The sequence below is a fragment of the Bos mutus genome, chromosome 4 (assembly GCF_027580195.1).
Source record: "Bos mutus isolate GX-2022 chromosome 4, NWIPB_WYAK_1.1, whole genome shotgun sequence".
Lineage (NCBI taxonomy): Eukaryota > Metazoa > Chordata > Mammalia > Artiodactyla > Bovidae > Bos > Bos mutus.
Window position 1 is genome coordinate 110024196 of NC_091620.1, and position 24186 is coordinate 110048381.

Below are 24186 nucleotides of genomic sequence, written 5' to 3' on the forward strand. Positions count from 1 at the left end.
AATGACTGAGTCAAACAGAAAAAGTCTACTACATGTTTTCTTCCGTTTTCATTTCATACTTACATAACGTTGATTAGCAAAGATATATACTAGAAGCAAGGAGAGCGTCACCAAAACATGTGTGCAGTTAATTCTTGCGCCTGAACCAAATACAGCTTTTTCATGCACCAGACAGACATTTGTATATTTATTATGAATTTAATAGGGTTTGAAGACCAGTGCATTCATTGAAAAGAGATGTTCCATAATGAGCATATACTATTTCAGGAAAATTATAAAACGTCTAAAAGATCAGAGACCATTCTTATCCCTTGTATTCGGCAAAAGGGAGCAGACAGGGTGACTATGCACTTCCTGTCTCAATTTAGAATGACTGGAAAATTAAGCTCAGCATGGGGTGTATTTGGTATTGCTGTGCACAAATATAAGTGATACTAATGGATGTGATATTCAATATAGTTTCTGGTTTTTCCCTTGGGGAACATGTCTATGCACATTTAAGGCGCTCTCAGACTTTAAGAAAATCCTATCTTTCCATGCTGATAAAAAATGGGGACAACCTATGCAATCTGTGGTCTATTCACATCTTTAGAGGATAACAAACTGTAGGAAGCACAGGATTTTGATCATCCATTGCCTCCTATCCCATTTTTAAACTTCGGGGCACGTGGTTTTCTTTTCATTTCATTTGGTTACAAGACTCTGAAACCAAAATTGCTTTCTACTGCAAAGAAAAATGCTCCTCATTAGCTTTTCCAATAAGGCCAGTTTATGCAAATCCAGAATTATTAACTAAATGACTGAAGTGACCTTAGTATGCAAGTTTAGAAATAGTTGGGCACTGTGGTATAGGAGAAAAACTAAGACTTGAACTCCTACTGTCCCTCACTTTAAAATCAGAAGTGATACAACGCATTTTCCATATTTGCCTCTAACTCCCCAAAGAAAGGTAGTCAAAATGCTAGATTACAGTCTGAGCCTCTGTGAGCCCTCAACCTCTTCCCTCTTCCTCTTTTTCCCAATCTCTCTAAGGTTTATAAAGAATTGGGACATTTCAGGAAAATTTAAGATGCCACAGCTTGCTCTAAACAATTAGTTCATCAAAATCTAGGGAAATATATATTTTCCTTACAAATACCCTTATTTATGTAGACTTTGACTCTATAATGTCTGCAATATAGACATTGATATTCAGCTATTGATCAGAATCAGCTCCACTATGCAGGATGTCTCAGGCCAATATATAGTCTATGTTATTTAAACTCTAAGAGAAAAACCCATTTGATTAATGTAAAATCCTAGAAAGGCAAAAAAATTAAAGTGATTTCTTTTTTTTTTTTTTTTTTGACAGAAAACTCTTAAAATCCAACTTCCATGCAGCTTTTCTGAGAAAAAAAAATTAGATGTTTCCTCAATATAATGTTGAATCAAACAGAGGCATTTGGATTTCAAAGAAAACAACAAAGACAATAATGATAATAATATTAAAGCTTTAAAAGTTGATGTGAAAAAGACAAAATTCATAGAGAACATATTTGTAGTATTATTAGATAATTCTAATATTCTAATACGTTTAAAAAACATACTACAAAGAAAAATCATCTTTGTAAAGGCTTTTGAATACCGATGACTACTTCTGAACGGCTCTTCAGAATCCCTTTTTGCTTAGCAATTTTTGAGACCTTATGGGGAACGCTTCTGTCCAGTGAGCCTGATTTAATTTATATGGAAAAGCTGACCTAAAGCACGTTCTAGCAGTTTTGACTGGCCAGGCTCAGCTCAGAGAGACCTCCAAAGAGCACAGAAGAAAGGATACAGCCTTGCGATGGAAATTCAGGCTTGCATGTGTGTGTGTGTGTGTGCGTGCGTGTGTGTGTGTGTGTGTAAGGCAGCAGCACAAATGAAGTTCACTTTTTGTTTTGCTCTACTGAATTAAGGGGTTTATAAAGCCAGGGGCTCTCATTATGGTAATGCAGGTTAAATACTTTAAAAAGCATCTGCTGTAACCCTCATGAATTAAAACCATTCTCAGAACCAGGGGATAATTGGTCAAAAACGCAGCCCCATGCTTTGTCCGACCAATTGAAGAGAGACTGTAAATGCTGCTGGGCAAATAAAGCTATGCTTCTTGGTAGCTTTTCATCCAATATAGAGAAATAACCAGAAGAAGGAAGAATCTTACTCTTATGAATGAAATGGCAAGTCTACTAGTAATACTTCCTGACTGGCATTTATACACCATCTTTTATCAATCTGGGAATCTACTCTCCAATCACTCATAAATCACCACTGAACTCCTGAGAGGCCAAAACTGACCCCCACATTCACTGAGAGTCCTCAAAACCTGAGTCCACGGGTGTAGTCTAACCATCCAGTAGACAATGTGGACAATTAACCTTCTGATAGTTCAGCCTGTTAATATATTTCAAATTAAGAGTGAGAGGAAGAAAGAGGAGCTCCTGCAATACTGTCTGTATCTTTGGATTAACTGGAACATTTAATGACTGAACAGTGACACAAGCAAGTAACATACGGGCCAGCAAATAAAAAGCCTTCCCCACAAAAAAGTTGATTCTCTATATACTTCAGCATTATGTTTCATTAAACAAAAAGGTATATATCAGCATAAACCTCCAAATAACCCAGACATTCCTAACTGGCAATAAAGACACAGCCTTTTCAGAGGTTGCCAGCTTATGCTTGTTTCTGTAATTCCTATGTGATAACCAATGGGACAGTCTGACATGCCTAGAGATTGTCTCATTTAGGTTCTACTTTCCATCTGCAGAATAGCAAAGGTCAAAGAATCGGAAAGAAGGAAAAGAAAAGGTTCGCTATGATAAGGATTGTACCAGGGGCCACGCAGGAATCAGAAGGGGGTGAAATGACCCAAATGGCCATTAAGCAAACCTGGGGAGCCCATGCCCTTTTCCAAGGAGGTAGACAGTTCAGTTCTACACACAAACTTCTGGCAGGAATGTGAGTGCAATACGGCTAGAGTTGCTGATTTTTCAAGAAAAGCCAGAAATCTAGACATTGTGTAAAATTACCCAATTTTAAAATGAGAGCAACCAACGGGAAAAAAAAATGGCATGGGCCACACACAGTAGGTCTGTGACGCAGATATTCTCCAAGATTAACCATTTCTAACCTCAGTAAAGAATGTGTGAGTAGGGAAATGATTTGCTTATGACTACAATGGTTTGCCTGTGCCTATATAAATAAAATACCATTTTCATCAGAATCCAGAAGGTGTCTAAAAATACGGAAATGACTTCAACTTGTAACGAAGGCCATAACGAACATAAAAGAGTCACTGGATAGAAAAAAACAAATCTGAAATATTTCATTTGAAAAGATCGACTTGGTGTCTTTTCACAATTATTTTCCAAGTAGAGTAGATCACCCTACCTGTGCTCTTGAGAACGCTGTGCGCATCAGTGCTTGCTATTGGATAGACTTTTGCCATAACTATTGTTTTTCCCAAAGGTCCTCATGCTTTCTCCGGCTTCCGGTTGCAATCTTACATTTGGGACGGTAAAAATAGAAGACACTGTGGACAGAATAAAAAGTTTCCATTTATATATTTATAATCGTCTCTTTCAAAAAGTGAGGTGGAAATGCAATGCTGGACGTCCAGTACATGAAACAAAATGGTATACGTTGGTCTTTGAAATTGTCAAGTTGTCACAGCCACACACAAACACACAGATTTACACACACATATGACAGGACAGTCTGACTTCCCCTCCAAACCACAGCTCAGTTGACCTCTCATATTTCTCTGATCTAGAACAATTAGCTTGAATTTGGAGATGAAATATTTTGCCCTTTCTTTGTGCCACTCTTCCACTCATTATTTGGAGAAGTATCTATTGAGCCCCATACTGTTTCAGGCTTTCAGAATCCTGTAGTGTATAAATCATAAGGAAAAGAAACTCTGGTGTTTGTAGACTTCATTTAGGGCAAACAGATGATAAACGGGCCTTAGGAAGCATCACTATGAACAAAGCTAGTGGAGGTGATGGAATTCCAGTTGAGCAATTTCAAATCCTAAAAGATGATGCTGTGAAAGTGCTGCACTCAATATGCCAGCAAATTTGGAAAACTCAGCAGTGGCCACAGGACTGGAAAAGGTCAGTTTTCATTCCAATTCCAAAGAAAAGCAATGCCAAAGAATGCTCAAACTACCACACAATTGTACTCATCTCACACGCTAGTAAAGTAATGCTCAAAATTCTCCAAACCAGGCTTCAACAGAACGTGTTCAAGTTGGGTTTAGAAAAGGCAGAGGAACCAGACATCGAATTGCCAATATCCGCTGGATCATCAAAAAAGCAAGAGAGTTCCAGAAAAATATCTGCTTCTGCCTTATTGACTCTGCCAAAGCCTTTGACTGTGTGGACCAACAACCTCTGGAAAATTCTTCAAAAGACGGGAATACCAGACCACCTGACCTGCCTCCTGAGAAATCTGTATGCAGGTCAGGAAGCAACAGTTAGAACCGTACATGGAACAACAGACTGGTTCCAAATCGGGAAAGGAGTATGTCAAGGCTGTATATTGTTGCCCTGCTTATTTAACTTATATGCATCAAGAAAAATGCTGGGCTGGATGAAGCACAAGCTGGAATCAAGATTGATTCCAGGGAGAAATATCAATAACCTCATGCAGATGACACCACCCTTATGGCAGAAAGTGAAGAAGAACTAAAGATCCTCTTGATGAAGGTGAAAGAGGAGAGTGAAAAAGTTGGCTTAAACCTCAACATTCAAAAACTAATATCATGATATCTGGTCCCATTACTTCCTGGCAAATAGATGGGAAAACAGTGGAAACAGTGGCAGACTTTATTTTCTTGGGTTCCAAAATCACTGCAGATGGTGACTGCAGCCATGAAATCAAAAAATGCTTACTCCTTGGAAGGAAAGTTGTAACCAACCTAGACAGCATATTCAAAAGCAGAGACACTACTTCGCCAACAAAGGTCTGTCTAGTCAAAGCTGTGGTTTTTCCAGTGGTCATGTATGGATGTGAGAGTTGGACTATACAGAAAGCTGAGGGCCGAAGAATTGATGCTTTTGAACTATGGTGTTGAATAAGACTCTTGAGAGGCCCTTGGACTGCAAGGAGTTCCAACCAGTCCATCCTAAAGGAGATCAGTCCTGGGTGTTCATTGGAAGGACTGATTTGAAGCTGAAACTCCAATACTTTGGCCACCTGATGTGGAGAGCTGACTCATTGAAAAGACCCTGATGCTGGGAAAGATTGAAGGCAGGAGGAGAAGGGGACGACAGAGGCTGAGATGGTTGGATGGCATCATTGACTCAATGGACATGAGTTTGAATAAACTCTAGGAGTTGGCGACGGATAGGGAGGCCTGGCGTGCTGCAGTCCATGGGGGTCACAAAGAGTCGGGACATGACTGAGCGACTGAACTGAACTGAACTGATGATAAATACTCAGACAAATAAATCAACTAGTTCTAAGTGTTATGAAGAAAAATAAAGCAGGGACAAGAAACAGGAAGTGCTGTAGTGGAAGCAGGTCAGTGAAAGCTTCCCAGGTAAGGTACCTTTGAGCAGAGACCCAAAAAAGGTAAGAGGGCAAGTCATAGAAAGATCTAGAGGAAGATCAAGGATGAACCGAAGAAAGAGCAAACATCAAAGCCTTTCTAAGGAGAAGCAGGCAAAACAATTAGGAGGTTACTGTAAGATGCAGGTGAAAGACCATGGTAGGTGACATGGGGTGGGTAATGGCAGGGGAGAAGTCAGGATGGTCTACTGATCTACTTTGAAGGTACGCTAACAGGGTCTATGGAAGAACTGGGTTTGGGTGTAACAAAAGAAGAATCCAGGGTAACTTTCAACAATTGGAAGAATGACATTGCCATTTATGAACAAGATAAAGACTACAAAATGAGCAAGTCTGGGGGAAAAGATAAGGAGTTCAGTTTTGGTAATATGAAGCTGGAGATGCCTACTAGACATCCAAATGGAGAGGTTAAGTAGGAGCTGGATATGCAAGTCTGGAATCAAGGAAGATGGGCTTGGAGATTGAAATTTGGAAGCTGTCAGTATACACAGATGATATCTAAATCATGAGATTAAATAAAATCATCTGGGCTCTTGGGAGTGTATGCAGATGGGAAGATCTGAGGATTAAGCCCCAGGGCATTCTAAGAGTGAGAGGTTTGGCAGATGAGAAATCTGCAAAAGAGTATGAAAAGAAATGTTTAGCTGAGTGAAAGGAAAATGTCCTGTCCTGGAAACCAAGTGAAGGAAATATTACCAGCAGGAGATGGTGGTCAATTGTGAATTATGCTGATGGGTCAAGATGAGGGCCAAAGATCCATGGATAGAGCCTGAAACCGACAGCTGTGGCATCTTGGGTGCAAAAGTTTGGCACAAAAGGATTTAAGAGAAAATGGAAGTCTAGGAACTGGAGCAGCGAATATATTTCAACAGGGTGAGTTTTATTTTTAAAAAGATGGCATGGAGATCCATTCAAGGCATGATGTTGTTTTAGGATAATATATAGGACATATGTAGGCATAGGTCAGAAACCCTACCAACAGAAGAGCTGGAAAGGTCCTCAGGGCTCACTGTGTCTCTAAATGAGAAGCCGGAAACCCACAGAGACTAGGGCACTTGTCCAAAGTTGCCTGGCTAGTTAATAGTGGAGCTGATGCTATAAAGCTAGAGTCCAGGCGGTCTGATTCCCAGTTCAACGCTCCTCACACTGCACCAATTTGTTGGCCTTCTTTTACTGTAGATCTGAGCTTTGTGAATTAGCAAATGAATGTAATAAAATCAAGGACTCTGCGCTATGAAGTGTATTTTGTTCATTTACTTTGACAAGGGTAGTTCAGCTTCAATAATTTATGTAACTTGATAGTATACACAGGAGAATGCCCTGTGGTGTATTTGGGGAAAGTAATGAATTTCTTCTAAATCAGCCCTCGATTTACTTCCCTGCAATTAAATCTTTGTGAAGAAGTGGGGCAAGGCTGTTGGGGTTTTGGGATAGAGGGAGAATGACAGGGTGCCCCTAGAATTAGCCAGCTTTAACTGTCAGATCCCCAGGTAACTGTGCCATAATTCTCGCTTGATGAATTTATAATTCCTTCTTCAGTGGCACACTAATATATTACTTCTAAATTTTGGTATTATGTAAACTGGTGAGGTTTTAAGGACTAGCACAATAAAGATATTATATTGTTATACGTTCTTCCAAAGCAAATAACAGTCTGGCATCAGCATATAACTTCATTTTTATAAGAATTCATGGAATGACTGCAGGGCTCTGTGTAACCAAGGTTCTAATAACATTTGATACTCATCTCAAAAGGTCTGCTACATTAAAAGTAGGCCAAGAAGGCTGGAGCCCACTTTGAACTTACTTTTGTTACAATCTTCTTCTCTTTACCTGGGTTTGCTTTTTGCTTGCATAAGTGTTTTCTCTTTGTGGACATTCTTTTCTTTAAAAAAAAAAAATGCCATGACCTATCTTTAAGAATGTGATGCTGTGGACTTAATTGTATCCCTCCAAAATTCAAATCCTGGAGTCCCAATGTGATAAGCTTTTAGAGATGAGGTCTTTGGATAGAAATTAGGGTTAGATGCAGTCGTAAGAGTGTGGCCCTTAGCATGAGATTAGTGGCTTATAAGAAAAGGAAGAGATAGAGATGTCCCGGTTTTTCTCTCTCTGCCATGTGATGATAAGGGAGGCGCTGTCTCATCGGGGACCTTGATTTTGCAAACACCTTGATCTTGAATTTCTAGCCTTCAGAAATGTGAGAAATAAATGTTTATTGTTTAAGCCCCAGTCTATATTATGTTGTTATTGCAGCCTGAGCAGATTACGTATTAAAGTGAGGTTCCTAAAGCTGGTCAGTCTAAACCATGACTTGGTTGCTAAGACAACCCATTTATCGGTTCTGCAACACTTCTTTTCAAATGGCCCTCTTTCCAAATCTCCTTGAAAAGGAGGGTATGAGGATATGAAGATATGAAGATACTGGTGCTGCTGCTGCTGCTGCCATTTGCCAGGTGGTGAACTTTTACAAGACTCCACATTAACATAAAATTTAATTTTAAGAATTTCAAGAACTTCTAAATACATTCTGCAGAATATTAACGTAGATAACAGTCACCACAACCAGTCATTTCACCTAAAAAGAAACTAGTTCCCAAAGTCTCCAGAGCCTAGAAATTCTTTGTTTTGTAAACATGTTTACAAGGACGACCACGTTGTTCGAGATGGAAATGACTGTGGTATTTAAGACTGGGATTGTCCTTTCTTGCGACTGGATTTATGCTTCATAATGATTATCTACTAGACACAGAAATAGCATTTCTGTAACTCAAAATTGTTACCGGAGGCATTTAGCAGAATCTTGCTTGAAAAATATAATGATTTTTCATCTTTATTCTCCCCCCTTCAAAAGGTTTCACTGCCCCTGATGTTTAACGTTATGCAAAGGCGTGTTTCTGCCAATGAATATCGCCTTATGGTTATGCTTCTGCAAATAGCCTGCTGTGAGCTGATAAAGGGATTAATGCAGCCAAAATTCTTAATCTGTGAAATTACAAATTAAATTCTCATATTAAAAATACCACCCTGAGGTATTTTTTGTGGTTTTAATTCCCCTCTGGTGTTCTGCATACATTGTGCTTGTTAATGACGGGGACAAGGCTGTCTCCGTTGGCAGCCTGCTGCCGAGTGATAATGTGGAGGCATTTACTTACTGATAGAAACTGGATTTAACCACTGGCTGATAAACTAAGTGGCAAGTGGGTAATAAGTCCATATTAACAAAAAAGTACTACTACAGAATTCAGAATTCATAGACCATCAAAATCCCGGCTTAAACTCAATCATTAAGTCAGATGGGATTGAGATGTCACCAAGGAGGACTGCTATCAAGTTACAAGTTATACTAAAGGGGAAAACAAATCATGTGTTCGAATTCGATGAGCCAGAAACTCATTAGTTTGTTTTCAGTATGGGAAGATGTGTCACCAATTGATTATTTTTCTACAGGGATTTCATCTTTAATTTTTTTTTTTTTTAATGGGGATAGCAGTAGTAATGATCAATGGGTAGACTATTGGAAAGTAAGTAGGGAATATCAGATAATATGGACTCAGAATATATAAACTACTGAAGAAGATTAGTACAGGGTAGTAGTGGGTTAATACATCTAGAATCACTTTAGAGTTAAAAAAAGAAGGTAATTAGAATTCATTGTGAGATAGAAAAGATTCAGGGTAGGAACACCCTTGAGTTGTTACCTGGGATTTAGTTGCCAAATAAAAGGTTACTGTTGTCAAGGAGATTCCAGTGCTTATCAATGGGGGAAGTCTAAAGTCTAAGAGAATAAAGACATAACTTTTATGTATGGTGCGTGTGTGCATGCTAAGTTGCTTCAGGCATGTCTGACTCTTTGTGACTCTATGGACCATAGCCCCACCAGGCTCAGCTGTCCATGGGATTCTCCAGGCAAGAATACTGGAGTGGGTTGCCATGCCCTCCTCCAGGGGATCTTCCCAATTTAGGGATCATCGAACCTGCCTCTCTTCCATCTTCTGCACTGGCAGGCAGGTTCTTTACCACCAGTGCAACCTGGGAGGCCGATGTCCATGGTAAGTGATGTATATTCAAGGATTAATAATGATATTATAGATATCCATCCATACATGCAGTATATGAATTTTTAAGGGAATAAGAAAAGAGTATGAGAAGAAGTATCTCTCACTGGCATTTGGAAAGAATGTATCACCATTGAACAAAAGTGTTCTTACTGCAACAGTATTTTTCAAAATTTCACAAGAATTTTGTTTCACACTTTGGAAGAAAGATGAGATCCTCCCAGTCATAAATCCTCCCCCAAATATTTAAAATGTAATTGGAAAAGGCTGTGTAAATATGAACACTTGTAAAAACAAAACAAAAACCCACCCAGGAATGTGTTTTGTTTTAAAAGACCCAGAGAAGAACTCTGTATGAATACCAAGAGCATTTGTAGTTAAAATGAATTACATGTCTTCAGTTCTTACATGTCAATTCAGTGTATTAGCCAATTGCCAACTCTGTTCGTCAGCTCACTACATAGCAGCCCTTTTTAAGGTTATTGTTACAACCAAGATAGTCTCTGAGAATCAAACAGAAATGAATCATTTCTACTCCGTGTTCTGCAGCCAGTTAAAAAGTACTGTACGCATAAAGTACTAAATATGTAAATCATATTTTCCTTCTCCTTTATGACTGCTCAGATCATTTTTTTGGACACACACATAATCAAATACAAAGACATGCAGCTGCTGACTGCAGAGCAGAGATAGCAAAATAAGGAATCCATTTTCTTCCTGTGTCTGGTAAGCTCACAATTGAATGGCAGGATTCTACTAAATATATATGCACACTACCTCCCTTCCCCCATTCCATCTCTCTCTCTTTGTATACACATACACACGTTACGTACATATACATGTAATGCATATATTAACATAAACACACATAATATTACAGAAGCACAAACATGTGAACCCCTCTACATGTATGTTACACATGGATGCTAAAATCATGTCCCGGCTTCAATTAGATGTTTCAAACTTGTCATACTCACTATCAGTCAGTTCCCATAGCCGTGGGGGTAGGTCACTAAAATACTCGTGGCTCAAGGCAGCCTGAGCTGATAGTCTGTTCTTTGGGGAACACTGGAGGAGCTTGGAGGCCAGATCTTCTGCATGATTCACATAGCTGAGCCTGAAAACACAAGCAAAAAAGGGAGAAATCAGAACAAATAGAAAGTTCAAGTAAGACATGCTGTGGTTTAGTTGCTAAGTCGTGTCTGACTCTTTGGACCCCATGGACTGCAGCACACCAGGCTTCCCTGTTCTTCACTATCTCCTGGAGTTTGCTCACACTTATGTCCATTGAGTCAGAGATGCCATGCAACCATCTCATCCTCTGTCTTCTGCTTCTCCTCCTGCCCTCAATCTTTCCCAGCATGAGGGTCTTTTCCAGCGAGTCGACTCTTGGCATCAGGTCGCCAAAGTATTGGAATTTCAGCTTTAGCATCAGTCCTTCCAATGAATATTCAGGGTTGATTTCCTTTAAGATTGAGACATTAGGCTCACCTAATTTTTCTGGGCCTATTTATTCCCGGACAAGAAAACAAGTTAAATTGGCCTTTGAAAGAAGCAGCCTTCACAGTAGTTCTTGAAGTATCTGTTACTCTAAACCAGGTTTCACTCTTAGTATCCTCATTGATCTAACATATTTCTATATGAGCCGAGGGTTGATGTTTTCAATATAGAATTAGGTCCCAAGGTAGAAAATTTCAGAACATAATTTATCAAATAGTAGCCAGAATTTGCTCAGAGAGTATATGTACTGCATACACATCTGGATATATTTACAAGGAAATTAATATAAAATAAGCAGGAGAATTAAAATAAATCTTCTATTAAATTCTCTAGTTACTAAAGTTACTTTTCCTTGAAGAATTTACATTTTCTTACATTGAATGAAAAATTATTGGAATAAATGCCCTTTCAAATATTAACAATTGTAATATTAATGTGCAGGTTAACAAAGGGGATGAGCTTAAACCATATGGGACTGAATCAATTCAAGTTGACCTTTAAAACAACAGTAGATAGAAAATATGTTTCAAGATCACCAAAAAAACAGAAGAGTAAAATTTTCCATGTGGTACAACTTTCAAATGAGTAGCAGACCACACTGTCCAGCCCAGTCTTATTTTTCATGGAATCTCTTTTTCACCTCTAAGAGCAATCAAACCCAGAGAGTTAACCTAAAGATGATGGTTAAACTCTTCCTAAGAGTGACTACTACTTACGAGTAGTTGAACATGTGTCAAGCACATTCTTACGCACTTTTCACAAACTCTCATATTTACTATTTGGCAAGATAACTCTGTTTCCATCTTAACATCAGGGGGAGCTAAGTGAAAGTCAGAGAAGGTAATAAGTTGCCCAATTAGCAGGTTGAAAGGATTCCAATCCATCTAGAAACAGTTGACTCTAAAGTGGTTTGTATGTACCAAAACTCTCAGAAAGTTTCAAAAGGCTTTTACCCACAGATTCCAGAGTTTGTGCAGTAAGATGCAGTTAAGTCAGTGGCTCTGAGACAGCCAAAAGAATGTGAAGAAAAGCTGCATCTGCTAGTGGGTATTCTTTCAAAAGCCCTGACACTACAAAAAATTCAATTAACCAATAAACACTTTTCCTCAATGATCAAAAATTCTCTCCCTCCCCCTCCTCAAGCATCTCTTAAGGGCTGATTTAAAATTATTAATGGTGTGTGTGAGGGGAGGATGGGTTAGGGGTGAGGAAGAGGAAAAGAGCTCATGAATTTGGGAAGAGAAAGAGAAAAGGAGGAGAGCAAAGAAAAATATTACAGTATCCAAAGATCCAGTCTAAGAGACCTTCTTTCTAAATCTTTGTAGGTACAGGTCTCACTGATGGGGGTTCAGTGTTTGGCTACTGCAAGGGATGTTTTTAAAAAACTGATCAGCGTATTGGTTTTAAATTTCTACCTGGCAAAGAGAAACCTGTCTAAAGGAAAAGGAGGTGTTCTTAAAATTCTCTGTGCTTTTTCTCTTTCTTTTAATAGGGTCCAGGACCATCCAAGTCATTCTTTCCTCTTACTAAGACTATTTCGCTAGTAAAAAATTTTCATTAACATCTTGCTAAACATCAAATGCAAACTTTGAGATAGGTAGACTTCATGATAAAAACTTCAATTATATTGAATGTATAGTTTATGTGTAATCACGGTGAATAACATATTGGTATCAATTTTATACAGTTTTGATAAAACACAACATCAGAGCCAGACTGAGAGTAGATATGAGTTTTAGGCCTGACTCTGTTACAAGAAAGATGAACTACATTACATCTGCAGTCCTTCCAGCTTCAACAGGCCATGAATCATCCTTGCAGTGTGGTTTCACTATTTTGAAGAATGGTAAGTATCTAGATTTAATGTAAATGCATAAATAATATTTAAGCATGATAAATTGATAATATTTATGATAAATATCTAGATTTAATGTATACACATCTGAATATAGGGAATTAATCAAGAAGACATTTCCCTTTCTCCAAATAGACCAAACTTGTTAATAAAGTCAATAAAACAATAAAATGCTTATTTGTGCTATTCAGTTTATGCACAAACATTTGAATTATCATATAAAATTTTAATTTGGAGAGTTTGCTATCTTGTATTTCAGGAACCACATTTTGGGCTTGCATGGTGTCTCAGTGGTAAAGAATCCTCCTGCCAACACAGGAGACATGGGTTGGATCCCTGGACCAGGAAGACTTCACATGCCACAGAGCAGCTCAGCCGGTGTGCCACAACTCCCGAGACTGCCCTAGAGCCCAGAAGCTGCAACTACGGAGCCCACGAGCCACAGCTACTGAAAGCCACGTGCCCAGGAGTGGGTGCTCTGCACAGGAGACGCCACCGCAATGAAAGGCCCAGGCCCCCAACTGTGAGCCGCCCCTGCTCGCTGCAGCTAGAGAAAAGCCTGACCCAGCACAGCCAGAAACAAACAAATGACCATGTCCACTCCAGCTCTCCACACGGACTTGCCACCTCACAGTCTTCATCATTACCAGAACCTCTTTTTGAGTCCATTTAAATAGTCTGAGATATGATACTTCTGGGATGTCTTATTTGGAAGTTTTATCCCAAGCAATTAGTTAACTTTATCAGGATGTTAGAATGACTGTGGTTGTTTTCGGTCACCCACTGTGATGGAAGCCAAATTTTGTTTTATATATGGTAAAGTTAGGTAATTAAAAGCTTAGCTCTCTAGCACTGTTATCTCTTCCTGGTATATTCAGTTTTTAATCCTTCTATGATGACCTTGTTTATCTTTAATAAAATTTTCTGAACTAACATTTTTTTTTTCTCATTAATGTAATGACCTCAGCTTTTTTGTTTGTTTAGTATTTGCCTGGTATACCTTTTGTCATCCTCTTTTATTTCACACCAGTAATTTTAAGGTGTCTCTCATAAACATTTCATAATCCCTGTCTTCTAAGGAGAAAATTTAGTCCATTTATATGTCATGATTACTTTACTGATATATTTGGAATTACTGCTACCATTTTAATCTTGCATCCTATTTTGTCCTGCTTTTATCTTTTCCCTCTTTCCCTATCTTTTTTGGATTGAGTTTTAAAATTCAACATTTTCCATCTTCTATTTTAGAAGTTATACATTCCATTTCCATGGGTTTACTTGTTACTCTTTCCTTTACTTTTTTCATTTCAATATATTTATTTCAATGTTTAGAGTCGAGCAGTAAGTTTCATAATTTGTATTGCGACAAAGTATTTTTCCAAAGAACTATAATCATACAACCCAGAGAGTATATATATGATTGAACTAACATCCATATATAGCACCATTTCACCAATTACATAATCAGACAAAATATCAAGTGTACAAATATTACGTTATACACCTCAACAGGAATATAAAATGTTAGACGTCTGCTCAATTTGTCAACAGAAACAAATTTCTCCTTTTGTAAGAAAGACAGAAAGAAGCAAAAAAATTTACACTCTCTAGCAACAATTGTAGGTGAACAATTTCCAATAAATACTGGAAAAAATTAAAGGATTTTCAGAAATTTTGATTTAGAATTATTTTAGCTAAAACAACGGATCATGTCTACCTTTAAAAAAATATTGGCTAAACTAATGGGCATATTCTATATGTTCTACATGAGACACACACAGTGTTTTGCCAAAAATACTTAACAGCTCACTCCCAGTCTGTTTTCAGGCCTCTTTTAAGTTGCACCTCGAAGTGTAAACATTAAATTAATTTTAAGACATTTTTGTCTAGAGACATTAAAATATGTACTTCTGTACAATGTGGACTTTACGTGAACTTTACAACCAGAGATTTGTGATTTTAAAAATGGAGCTTTTCATAACCACATGAAATGAAATTTATAGAAAGACATTAAAACCCTGATGATGGGAAAGATTGAAGGCAAAAGAAGGGGGCAGACAGAAGATGAGATGGTTAGACAGCATTACGGACTCAAAGGACATGAATTTGGGCACACTCCTGGATTTAGTAAAGGACAGGGGAGCCTGGCATGCTCCTGGCATGGGGTAGCTGAGTCAGACAGGACTTAGCAACTGGACAACAACAACAAATTAAAAAATCAACATAAAATTTGATCAAAGGCCAACAAAATCTGTGGTTATACAAATCTTATGTATACTGTTTTAAATATGGCAGATACAGACATAAAAGAGCAGGCAAGTAGCCATACAGGCCCTCCTATCAATGTCTGAAATGACCGAAGGGATAAACCACAGAGGACAGTTCCTGGGATTTTAATTCTGCACAATATTAAAAACATACAAGTATCGTGCTGGATATTTCAGCACCTAGTCTCTCTAAAATTCTTATGTATTGATAAGATTCTGGAATGGGAATAGATTTGAAGACTTATAACCCAATACTGCATGGTTTCGGGAAGGTCAATTGATCAAAATGATAAGCATGCTTTAAATGCTGAACAGCAATATTTTTTTGCTAAGTTTCCAAACAGGCTGACTGTAATCCAAACACAGAGGCTGCAATTCTGCTAAGCTTGAGGCCTGATAAAAATGCTTATCAGCGCTCGTATGAAAGCTTCATTAGACTTATCATTCACCACACCTATATGTTGGCTAACACATACAATAAATTGCATCCAGTCCAAAGTTCCAGTTCCAAGGAAATTAAGACATAGAAGAGTCTAGCCTTACTGACTACAACAGTAGGGTCTAAGACTGCTAGTATCCATGAAGTGCAGCTGGATTTTAGAACAATGCTTCCCCATATACAAAAGGTGCTTGTTTTAAAAAATCTTGGTTCCACTTTTTTTCAGAAATTGTACTGCATCTTCATATTTCACTCTGCTTTCAATTAATGGGGCTTCCCTGGTGGCTCAGACAGTAAAGAATCTGCCTGCAATGTGGGAGAGCTGGGTTTGATGCCTGGATTGGGAAGATCCGCTGGAGGAGGGCATGGCAACCCACTCCAATATTCTTGTCTTGGAAGTCCCATGGACAGAGGACCTGGTGGGCTACAGTCCATGGAGCTGCAAAGAGTCGGACATGACTGAGCAGCTAATACACTTTCAATTTATGCTAAGACAACAAACATTAGAGTTCTGCCCAGACCTGTAACACGCTGATAATTCTTTAGGAAACTTCCTTCTTTTTGGCCACACCGCACAGCGTGTGGGATCTTATTTCCCTGACCGAGGACTGAACCCTTGCACCCTGCATTGGAAGCACAGAGTCTTAACCACTGGACTGCCAGGAAGTCCCAGGAAACTTCATTTTAGAAGACATAATAAGTCATCCACAGTCCAGCTAGATGGCAGTGCATCACCATTCTTCAGCCAACCAAAAACCTGATGACTTTTCTCTACAAGAGCAGTATTGTAAGCTGCTTCACATATTCTTACTGTGTGCTAACACCACACTTTTTAAGTTCCTCTATGCATTTGTTCCTCTACGCATTGAAAGAGATGGGAATACCAGACTACCTGACCTGCCTCTTGAGAAACCTGTATGCAGGTCAGGAAGTAACAGTTAGAACTGGACATGGAACAACAGACTGGTTCCAAATAGGAAAAGGAGTACGTCAAGGCTGTATATTGTCACCCTGCTTATTTAACTTCTATGCAGAGTACATCATGAGAAACGCTGGACTGGAAGAAACACAAGCTGGAATCAAGACTGCCGGGAGAAATATCAATAACCTCAGATATGCAGATGACACCACCCTTATGGCAGAAAGTGAGGAAGAACTAAAAAGCCTCTTGATGAAAGTGAAAGAGGAGAGTGAAAAAGTTGGCTTAAAGCTCAACATTCAGAAAATGAAGATCATGGCATCTGGTCCCATCACTTCATGGGAAATAGATGCGGAAACAGTGGAAACAGTGTCAGACTTTATTTTTTTGGGTTCCAAAATCACTGCAGATGTTGATTGCAGCCAAGAAATTAAAAGATGCCTACTCCTTGGAAGGAAAGTTATGACCGACCTAGATAGCATATTAAAAAGCAAAGACACTACTTTGCCAACAAAGGTCAGTCTAGTCAATGCTATAGTTTTTCCAGTAGTCAGGTATAGATGTGAGAGTTGGACTATGAAGAAAGCTGAGCACCGAAGAATTGATGCTTTTGAACTGTGGTGTTGGAGAAGACTCTTGAGAGTCCCTTGGACTGCAAGGAGATCCAACCAGTCCATCCTAAAGGAGATCAGTCCCAGGTGTTCATCGGAAGGAATGATGCTAAAGCTGAAACTCCAGTACTTTGGCCACCTCATGCGAAGAGTTGACTCACTGGAAAAGACCCTGATGCTAGGAAGGATTGGGGACAGGAGGAGAAGGGGACGACAGAGGATGAGATGGCTGGATGGCATCACCGACTCGATGGACATGAGTTTGGGTAAACTCCGGGAGTTGGTGATGGACAGGGAGGCCTGGCGTGCTGTGGTTCATGGGGTTGCAGAGAGTCGGACACGACTGAACGACTGAACTGAACTGAACTGATGCATTTGTTAAAGTCACACTAGTTGGACTGTTCTGTGTATGACTTCACAAGAGGTGGTCTCTTCACTTGAGCCACATTAATTTAGGTTAAAAAAATACTCAATGGGATTATATGAAAATAAAAATTTTCATCACATAAGTGATGCAAAGGATGGTGTAAGGAAATGAATGTCTACTTCAATACACTAAATTTGAAATTCTCAGTGTTTTGCGTATGATGCTAGGAGTAATGGGAAGTGAAATGATCTTCCTGGCAAGCCCTAGCAAATCCGTAATCCAGTAATGAGGCAACAGAAAGGAAGCTCCCCAAGTTTAGCTCACCTATGTCAGAACTCTTTTTTTTTTTAAATTTTAAAACAATTTATATATTTATAATTGGAGGATACTTGCTTTACAATGTTGTGTTGGTTTCCGCCTTACATCAACAGGAATCAGCCATAGGTATACGTATGTCTCCTCCCTCTTGAATCTCCCGCCCCATCCCACCCCGCTAGGTCATCCCAGAGCACCAGGCTGAGTTCCCTGTGCTGTACAGCAACTTTCCACTAGCTGTATATATGTGTGCGTGCTAAGTCGCTTCAGTTGTGTCCAACTCTTTGCAACCCTATAGACCACAGCCAGCTAGTCTCCTCTGTCCATGGGATTCTCCAGGCAAGAATCCTGGAGTGGGTTGCCATGCCCTCCTCCAGGGGAGCTTCCCGACTCAGGGATCAAACCTGTGTCTCTTATGTCTACCTGCACTGGCAGGGCAGGAATAGACACTGACATGAGAACAGACTGGTGGTCACAGCGGGGGAGGAGAGGGTGGGACATGCTCTCTCAATTTGTCCCACCCCGTCTTGGCGCCGCTGTGACAAGTCCGCTCCCTGAGTCAGTGTCTCTGTTCCTGCCCTGCAAATGGATTCATCAGCACAGTGGTGTCTAGATTCCATATATGTGTGTTAATACACAGTATTTGCTTTTCTCTTTCTTAGGCCAGAGCTCTTGTAACCTGCTCTCCTGGTTTTAAGTCAATCCTCCTGGGTCCTAGTTAAGCCCTCTGATGGATCTTCTTGGTGACACAGTAATGAATTTCTATAGTTCACTTGTCTGTTTAGAGGTCATGCTGTGCTCCTAGCAAGAATCTCCACTGCACTCTGGAAAATAAATATGTGACCAAGAACATCACAGGATTGCCCAATCTACAGCCAGCAGAGTTCTCTTTAGGGTAAGCTGGCTTAGTGTTTTTAATACCATCAAGTGCATCATAAAAGCTTCCACACTATATACCTCCACCCTTAGTTCTCCAAGTGTGTGGGGCTCCTTAACTTTCTAAATACTTGAAGTTCAAAGTGACACCTTCTCTCTACCCTCCTGCCAAACAACAACAACAAAAAATAGAAACACTTGAATATTGATGACACTGGTCCCCTCTTTCATGTTATACTGTCTAATATTTTATTTCTGCTTTCTACACAAGGACACACATTAAACACTGTTTTCTTTATTATTATTAAAGTTTACCTGTGTTTATCATTTATTTAATCAGCTTTCCTTGCACGTTTTAGGCATTCCTTTCCAGATAACTTTTTTGTATCTGAAATACAAACTTTAGAAGTACTATAAAGAAGTGAAGTCGCTCAGTTGTGTCCAACTCTTTGCGACCCCGTGGACTATAGCCCACCAGGCTCCTCCGCCCATGGGATTCTCCAGGCAAGAATACTGGAGTGGGTTGCCATTTCCTTCTCCAGGGAATCTTCCCAACCCAGAGATTGAACTCAGGTCTCCTGCATTGCGGGCAGATGCTTTAACCTCGGACGTTGGTGGCAAATTCTCTGTTTTGTTTTCATACAGGATAATGGTTGCCCAGTGATATAATTCTAGGTTTAAAGCATTTTCCCTTAACTCAGAAGATACCATTAAACAGGCTTCTCTTGATGCCTGTTAGCTCTTCTCTTCATGCTCAGAGTTCTGTAGGTGTGATGTATGGGCTTCTTTTGATTTAACCTGCTTGGTATTCACAGTGTTTCCTGAATTTGAGGTTGCATGTCTTTCATCAATTCTGGAGGAAGATCTCAGTCATTACTTTTCGAATACTGCCTTAGTTCAATTTTTTCTTCCCTCATTTTGTATTAATAACACCAATGTAATGCCATCTTATTAAATTTTCCATGTCTTCAGTTATTCTTTCATATTTTCCATCTGTTAGTCCCTCTGTTCTCCATTCTGGATAATGACTTCAGAGCCATCTTCCAGCTCAACTAACTCTAATCAGGGCCATCTAATATGCTGTTTTCCCTAGTCATTTTGTTCTTATAAATTCTTTAAATCTCTGACAAATTTGCATTTTCAACTTAAATGGTCTCCTGTTCAAGTTTTTAATGTGATCTTTTACTTTTTTGGGCTTCCATGGTGGCTCAGATGGTAAAGAACTGCCATCAGTGCAGGAGACCCAGGTTCGAACCCTGGATTGAGACGATCCCCTGGAGAAGGGAATGGCAACCCACTCCAGTATTCTTGTCTGGAGAATCCCATGGACAGAGAAGCATATTGTAAATACAGTTTTGTTCTGTGATAATTTCTAATATCCGAAGTTCTGGGTGAGGTGGAGGAGTCCAGTTTTGTTGTTTTTGCTACTGAGCGTCACTCACGATGACTTTTTCATGTTTTATAATTCTGGATTTGGGGCTCATGCTTGGCTTTGATAATCCGTGGGGCTCCTGAGGTGTCTGGGTTGAGAATATGTTTCTTTATATGGATTTTCTTATGCTTCTGCCAGGAGCCCTGGAGCTCTCTCAACATCTATGAACTCCAAGTTCTTTCTGCTGGCTTGCAAGACCAAGTGAGTTACATAAACTCAAACCTAAATGTGTAGAGTTCTCAGGGGAGTCTTTTTCATCCCTAGTCAGAGCCATGGCCAACACAAACAACGGTCCTTGCAGTCTCTCTTTGCTCGAAGTAGATTTTTTTTTTTTTTAAGCTAGCCCATTACTGACTGAAGTGCTTTGAAGGCCTTGACTCTCTGTGGGGAATCTCAACTCCTATACCCTTCCAACTTTCTCAGGCCCAAAGTCTTGTTTCCTGACCCCCAGATCGCTCCATGTTCCTGTTTTAGGAACACCTCCAGGGCAGCTCCAACTGTAGCACTTACTTATCACTCTGTGTTTTCCATTCTTGGCCCCTGGAGATTTCACGTAATGTCTTCTTGGTTCAGCTATGGGTACACATTTGAATGGATGTGCTTGTATTTTATCTTGCATTTAGGTGATTTTTAGTGGTAGTAGAACAGACTTTCCTACTCCCAACTCATACTCTATAATCTAAGTAGCTACTATAAAATCATCTACACTTGCAATTTTTAGGCATTTCTCCTTGGAATAATCAAAAATTGGTATTGCTATTTCACCTCTTTTTTTTTTTTTAATTAATTCTTTTAGGTCACCTCTATTAAGCCTTGAAAACTAGCTTAAGTGAAGTTGTTTCAGGCTAATGTTCCTTCTACATGCAGCTTTAAAAAAAAATAATTTTAAAATTTATTTATTGCTGTGCTGGGTCTTTGTTGCTGTGCTGACTTTTCCTCTAGCATGGCGAGCGGGGACTTCTCATTGAGGTGGCCTCTCTTGTTGCCATGCACAGGCTCTAGGGCTCGCAGGCTTCAGTAGTTGTGCCACAGGGGGTCTGTAGCTGTGACTCCCAGGCTCTAGAACACAGGTTTAATAGTTGTGGCACAGAAGCTTAGTTGCTCTGCAGCCCATGAGATCTTCCTGGATCAGGGATCGAACCTGTGTCTCCTGCTTTAGTAGGCAGATTCTTTACCACTGAGCCACTAGGGAAGCCCCCACCACTCAACTTTATAGATGACTCTCAAGCACATTTTCCTAAGTGGAAGAAGCCAAAGGCTACATACAAATGATTTTCTTTAGATGACATTCTGAAAAAGGCAAAATTATAGAAACAGAAAAGTGATCAGAGATTGTCTGAAGCTAAGAAAGGAGCACCAGAGGATTTTTTTCAAATGGCTCTACGTCTTGATCAAGGGGGACAGAGATCAGGCCATCTAGAGATGTGAGAAGATAGGGTCAGGGGAACCTGTCAAGGAAATTCAGCAAAGAAAACAGTTTGGAGAGATGAAGTGTTACAGGTTTGTCACAAGGAATATTTAGATATCACGGGTAGAGGCTGGCTCCGGTGAGTGACTGACATCGGGACTTCTGTGTCCGAGGGGAGCCCTGATGCCTCTAGGGATGTCCCAGCAAATGGGGAGATTCAACTGCTAATGGTGAGTCTCCCAAGCTATAGAGTTCAGTGCTGGATCCCAGGTCACTGAGTGGGGTTCTGCCTTAGGCTGTTGGAACTACACTTGTCAGCCCACAGGGTGAGCTCAACCGGCTCCAAGTTCCTGGAGGGTCACATAAACCAGGCAGGGTACGTGTGACAGAAACTGTCGTGTTTACTCCTCATTTATTTATTGGTCACACCAGGTGGTATGTGGGATCTGAGCTCTGCAGCCAGGGAGCGAACCCCCGCCCCCTGCAGTGGACGTGCAGAGTCTTACCACTGATCACCAAGGAAGTCCCATATATTCTTTTTTTTTTAGAGTAAAAGATGTGCTTGTTGTTTGTGGAAACTCTCTGGGAAAAATCTTAAGGAATTTCAAAATTATAAATCTGTGTGACAATGAAGAGAAACAATATCTACTGAATTCAGAGGTTTTTTTTTTTTTTTTGTGGAGAGAGTCTTACGATTAACTTTCAGACAAATGCTTTTAATATAGTTGAAAATAACAGCATTCTGCTGTTCTAATCATAACAAACTTGCATCCTTCTCCGAGTCCCTATTTATGCAACACACACACACACACTCACACACTTTACCTGAGGTGAAAAAAAATGTGCAATGATATAACATGAATAGCAAAAAAACATGACTAGAAAGCAGGATATTTTCTTTATCCCTTGTGTAGTTTTTTCCACCTCAGAAATGAGGCAGATGGAACAGACGGTCGTTAAGGGCTGCCGGGCTCTCGCATCAGGTGTCCTCTGACCTCGGAAGAACCTGAGTGCAGCCTGGAGGAAGGGAGCATGCGCACAGCTGTACTGGCTGGCCACGGCGCATCCCCCACAACTTTCTCCTCTGCCATCCGGACAACGGTCCAAGCAGGGCCTCTCACTTCCCTTCACCCAGCCTGTCAACGAACTGCTTTACAAGTTCACCCAGGTTTCTAAGCCATCTTGAAAACAGAGTAAAGCAAATCCAAAGTCTTTTGCCACACTAAAGAAGATGGTTATCACTGGGTAGAGAAAATTGAAAGTACAGGATGGGGACCACCCTGGCGGTCCAGTGGTTAAGACTCCATGCTTCCACGGCAGAGGGCACAGGTTCAGTCCCTGGTAGGGGAACTTAACATCCCACATGCTGCTTGATGCGGTCAAAAAAAACCAAGAAAGTAGAGGATGAAAACAGTGGTGCAAAAAAGAGGAAGAATTGGGTGATGGCAAGGCAAAGAGGACCACTTCTTATATTGCAGAGTTCCTGGTACAGTGTGGGGACACAGCATGTGCTGAACAACTGAGTGTTTCCTTGAGAACTGACTGTATTCATTTTCATATCTACAGAGGTTTTACCTTACCTGAGACACATGAATTTAAAAAATAAACAATCATTTTGGGGCGAAAACATGTTAAGGCCAGGTTCTGGTGCTTATGGAACATCTTCAAAGTATACATGCTTCAGAAATAACTGTTTTTTAAGTGGGAAAGAAATTCATCCTTGTCTTTTTAAAGTTACTTTATAAACTGGGACAGCAAGGGTTTCCATTTGTTTGTTGGTTTTTTTTTTCCACGTTGTGGTTTCAAATGACTCCCTCTAAAACTGATGATTGGCTTGTACAACAACTAAAACAAGTTACATTTTGTTCCTAAGAGCTGACTTCTAAATATCTCTATAAAAATCCTGACTGGGATGTATTAACATTTTTAGTTCATGAAAGCGGGACATAAAGAGTAAAGCTGTAGCAAGTTCAAGTTGCGTATTAAGGTGTTCAGTGGAGATACCTATTTCCATAAAACGGCTTAAAAGGCAATGGAAAAAGAAGAGAAAGTTCTAGAATATTCCTCACTTGCATTCTGTGATGGAAAAGAAGGGTGTACTCTGCGGGCTGATGTCTGAAGCATAAGAGTGTGCTCTGTCTCACAGAGCTGGAGATAGAGTGACCTGGAGGGGATGATCGGGACGGTCCATACTCATGCTTTACTCACGGCCACTCCTGTCACAGAGCAAAGTCAGAGGACCTGGGTCCATGCATTGGGCAGTGTACATCTTATCTCTGTGGCAGTGATGCCAACATGGGCACTGGCCACTGGAATAGAACACAACTGAGCTCTTAAAAATGATTTGTGAAGAAGCCCACCCACCCACAAAGACAAGGCTGACTGTTTCCTCAGCTGTACCGACCAGAACTGTCAGAAACAGCACTTTCTCATCTATATATCAAAAGCCAAATGCTCATTTAATCACCTTCATATCAAAGTTCTGACTTAGAGGGAAGACCGTGGTCATAAAACTTTCACAAAGTGAGTTACTAAAAAGAAAAG

At 40.0% G+C, this 24186-nt stretch overlaps 1 protein-coding gene across 6 annotated transcripts in view; it reads right to left on the bottom strand.

The window, feature by feature from the left end:
• CDK14 (cyclin dependent kinase 14) overlaps window positions 1–24186 on the bottom strand; it is a 664341-nt gene that overhangs the window by 99587 nt on the left and 540568 nt on the right. For all 6 annotated transcript variants that reach the window (XM_070369889.1, XM_070369886.1, XM_070369885.1 and 3 more), the window contains 2 exons: window positions 10631–10770; window positions 3412–3553 (listed from right to left, as the gene is read on the bottom strand). In XM_070369889.1, coding sequence (XP_070225990.1) covers window positions 3438–3553; window positions 10631–10770 — 256 coding nt within the window. In that variant the 3' untranslated portion in view covers window positions 3412–3437. The remainder of the gene's footprint in view (window positions 1–3411; window positions 3554–10630; window positions 10771–24186) is intronic.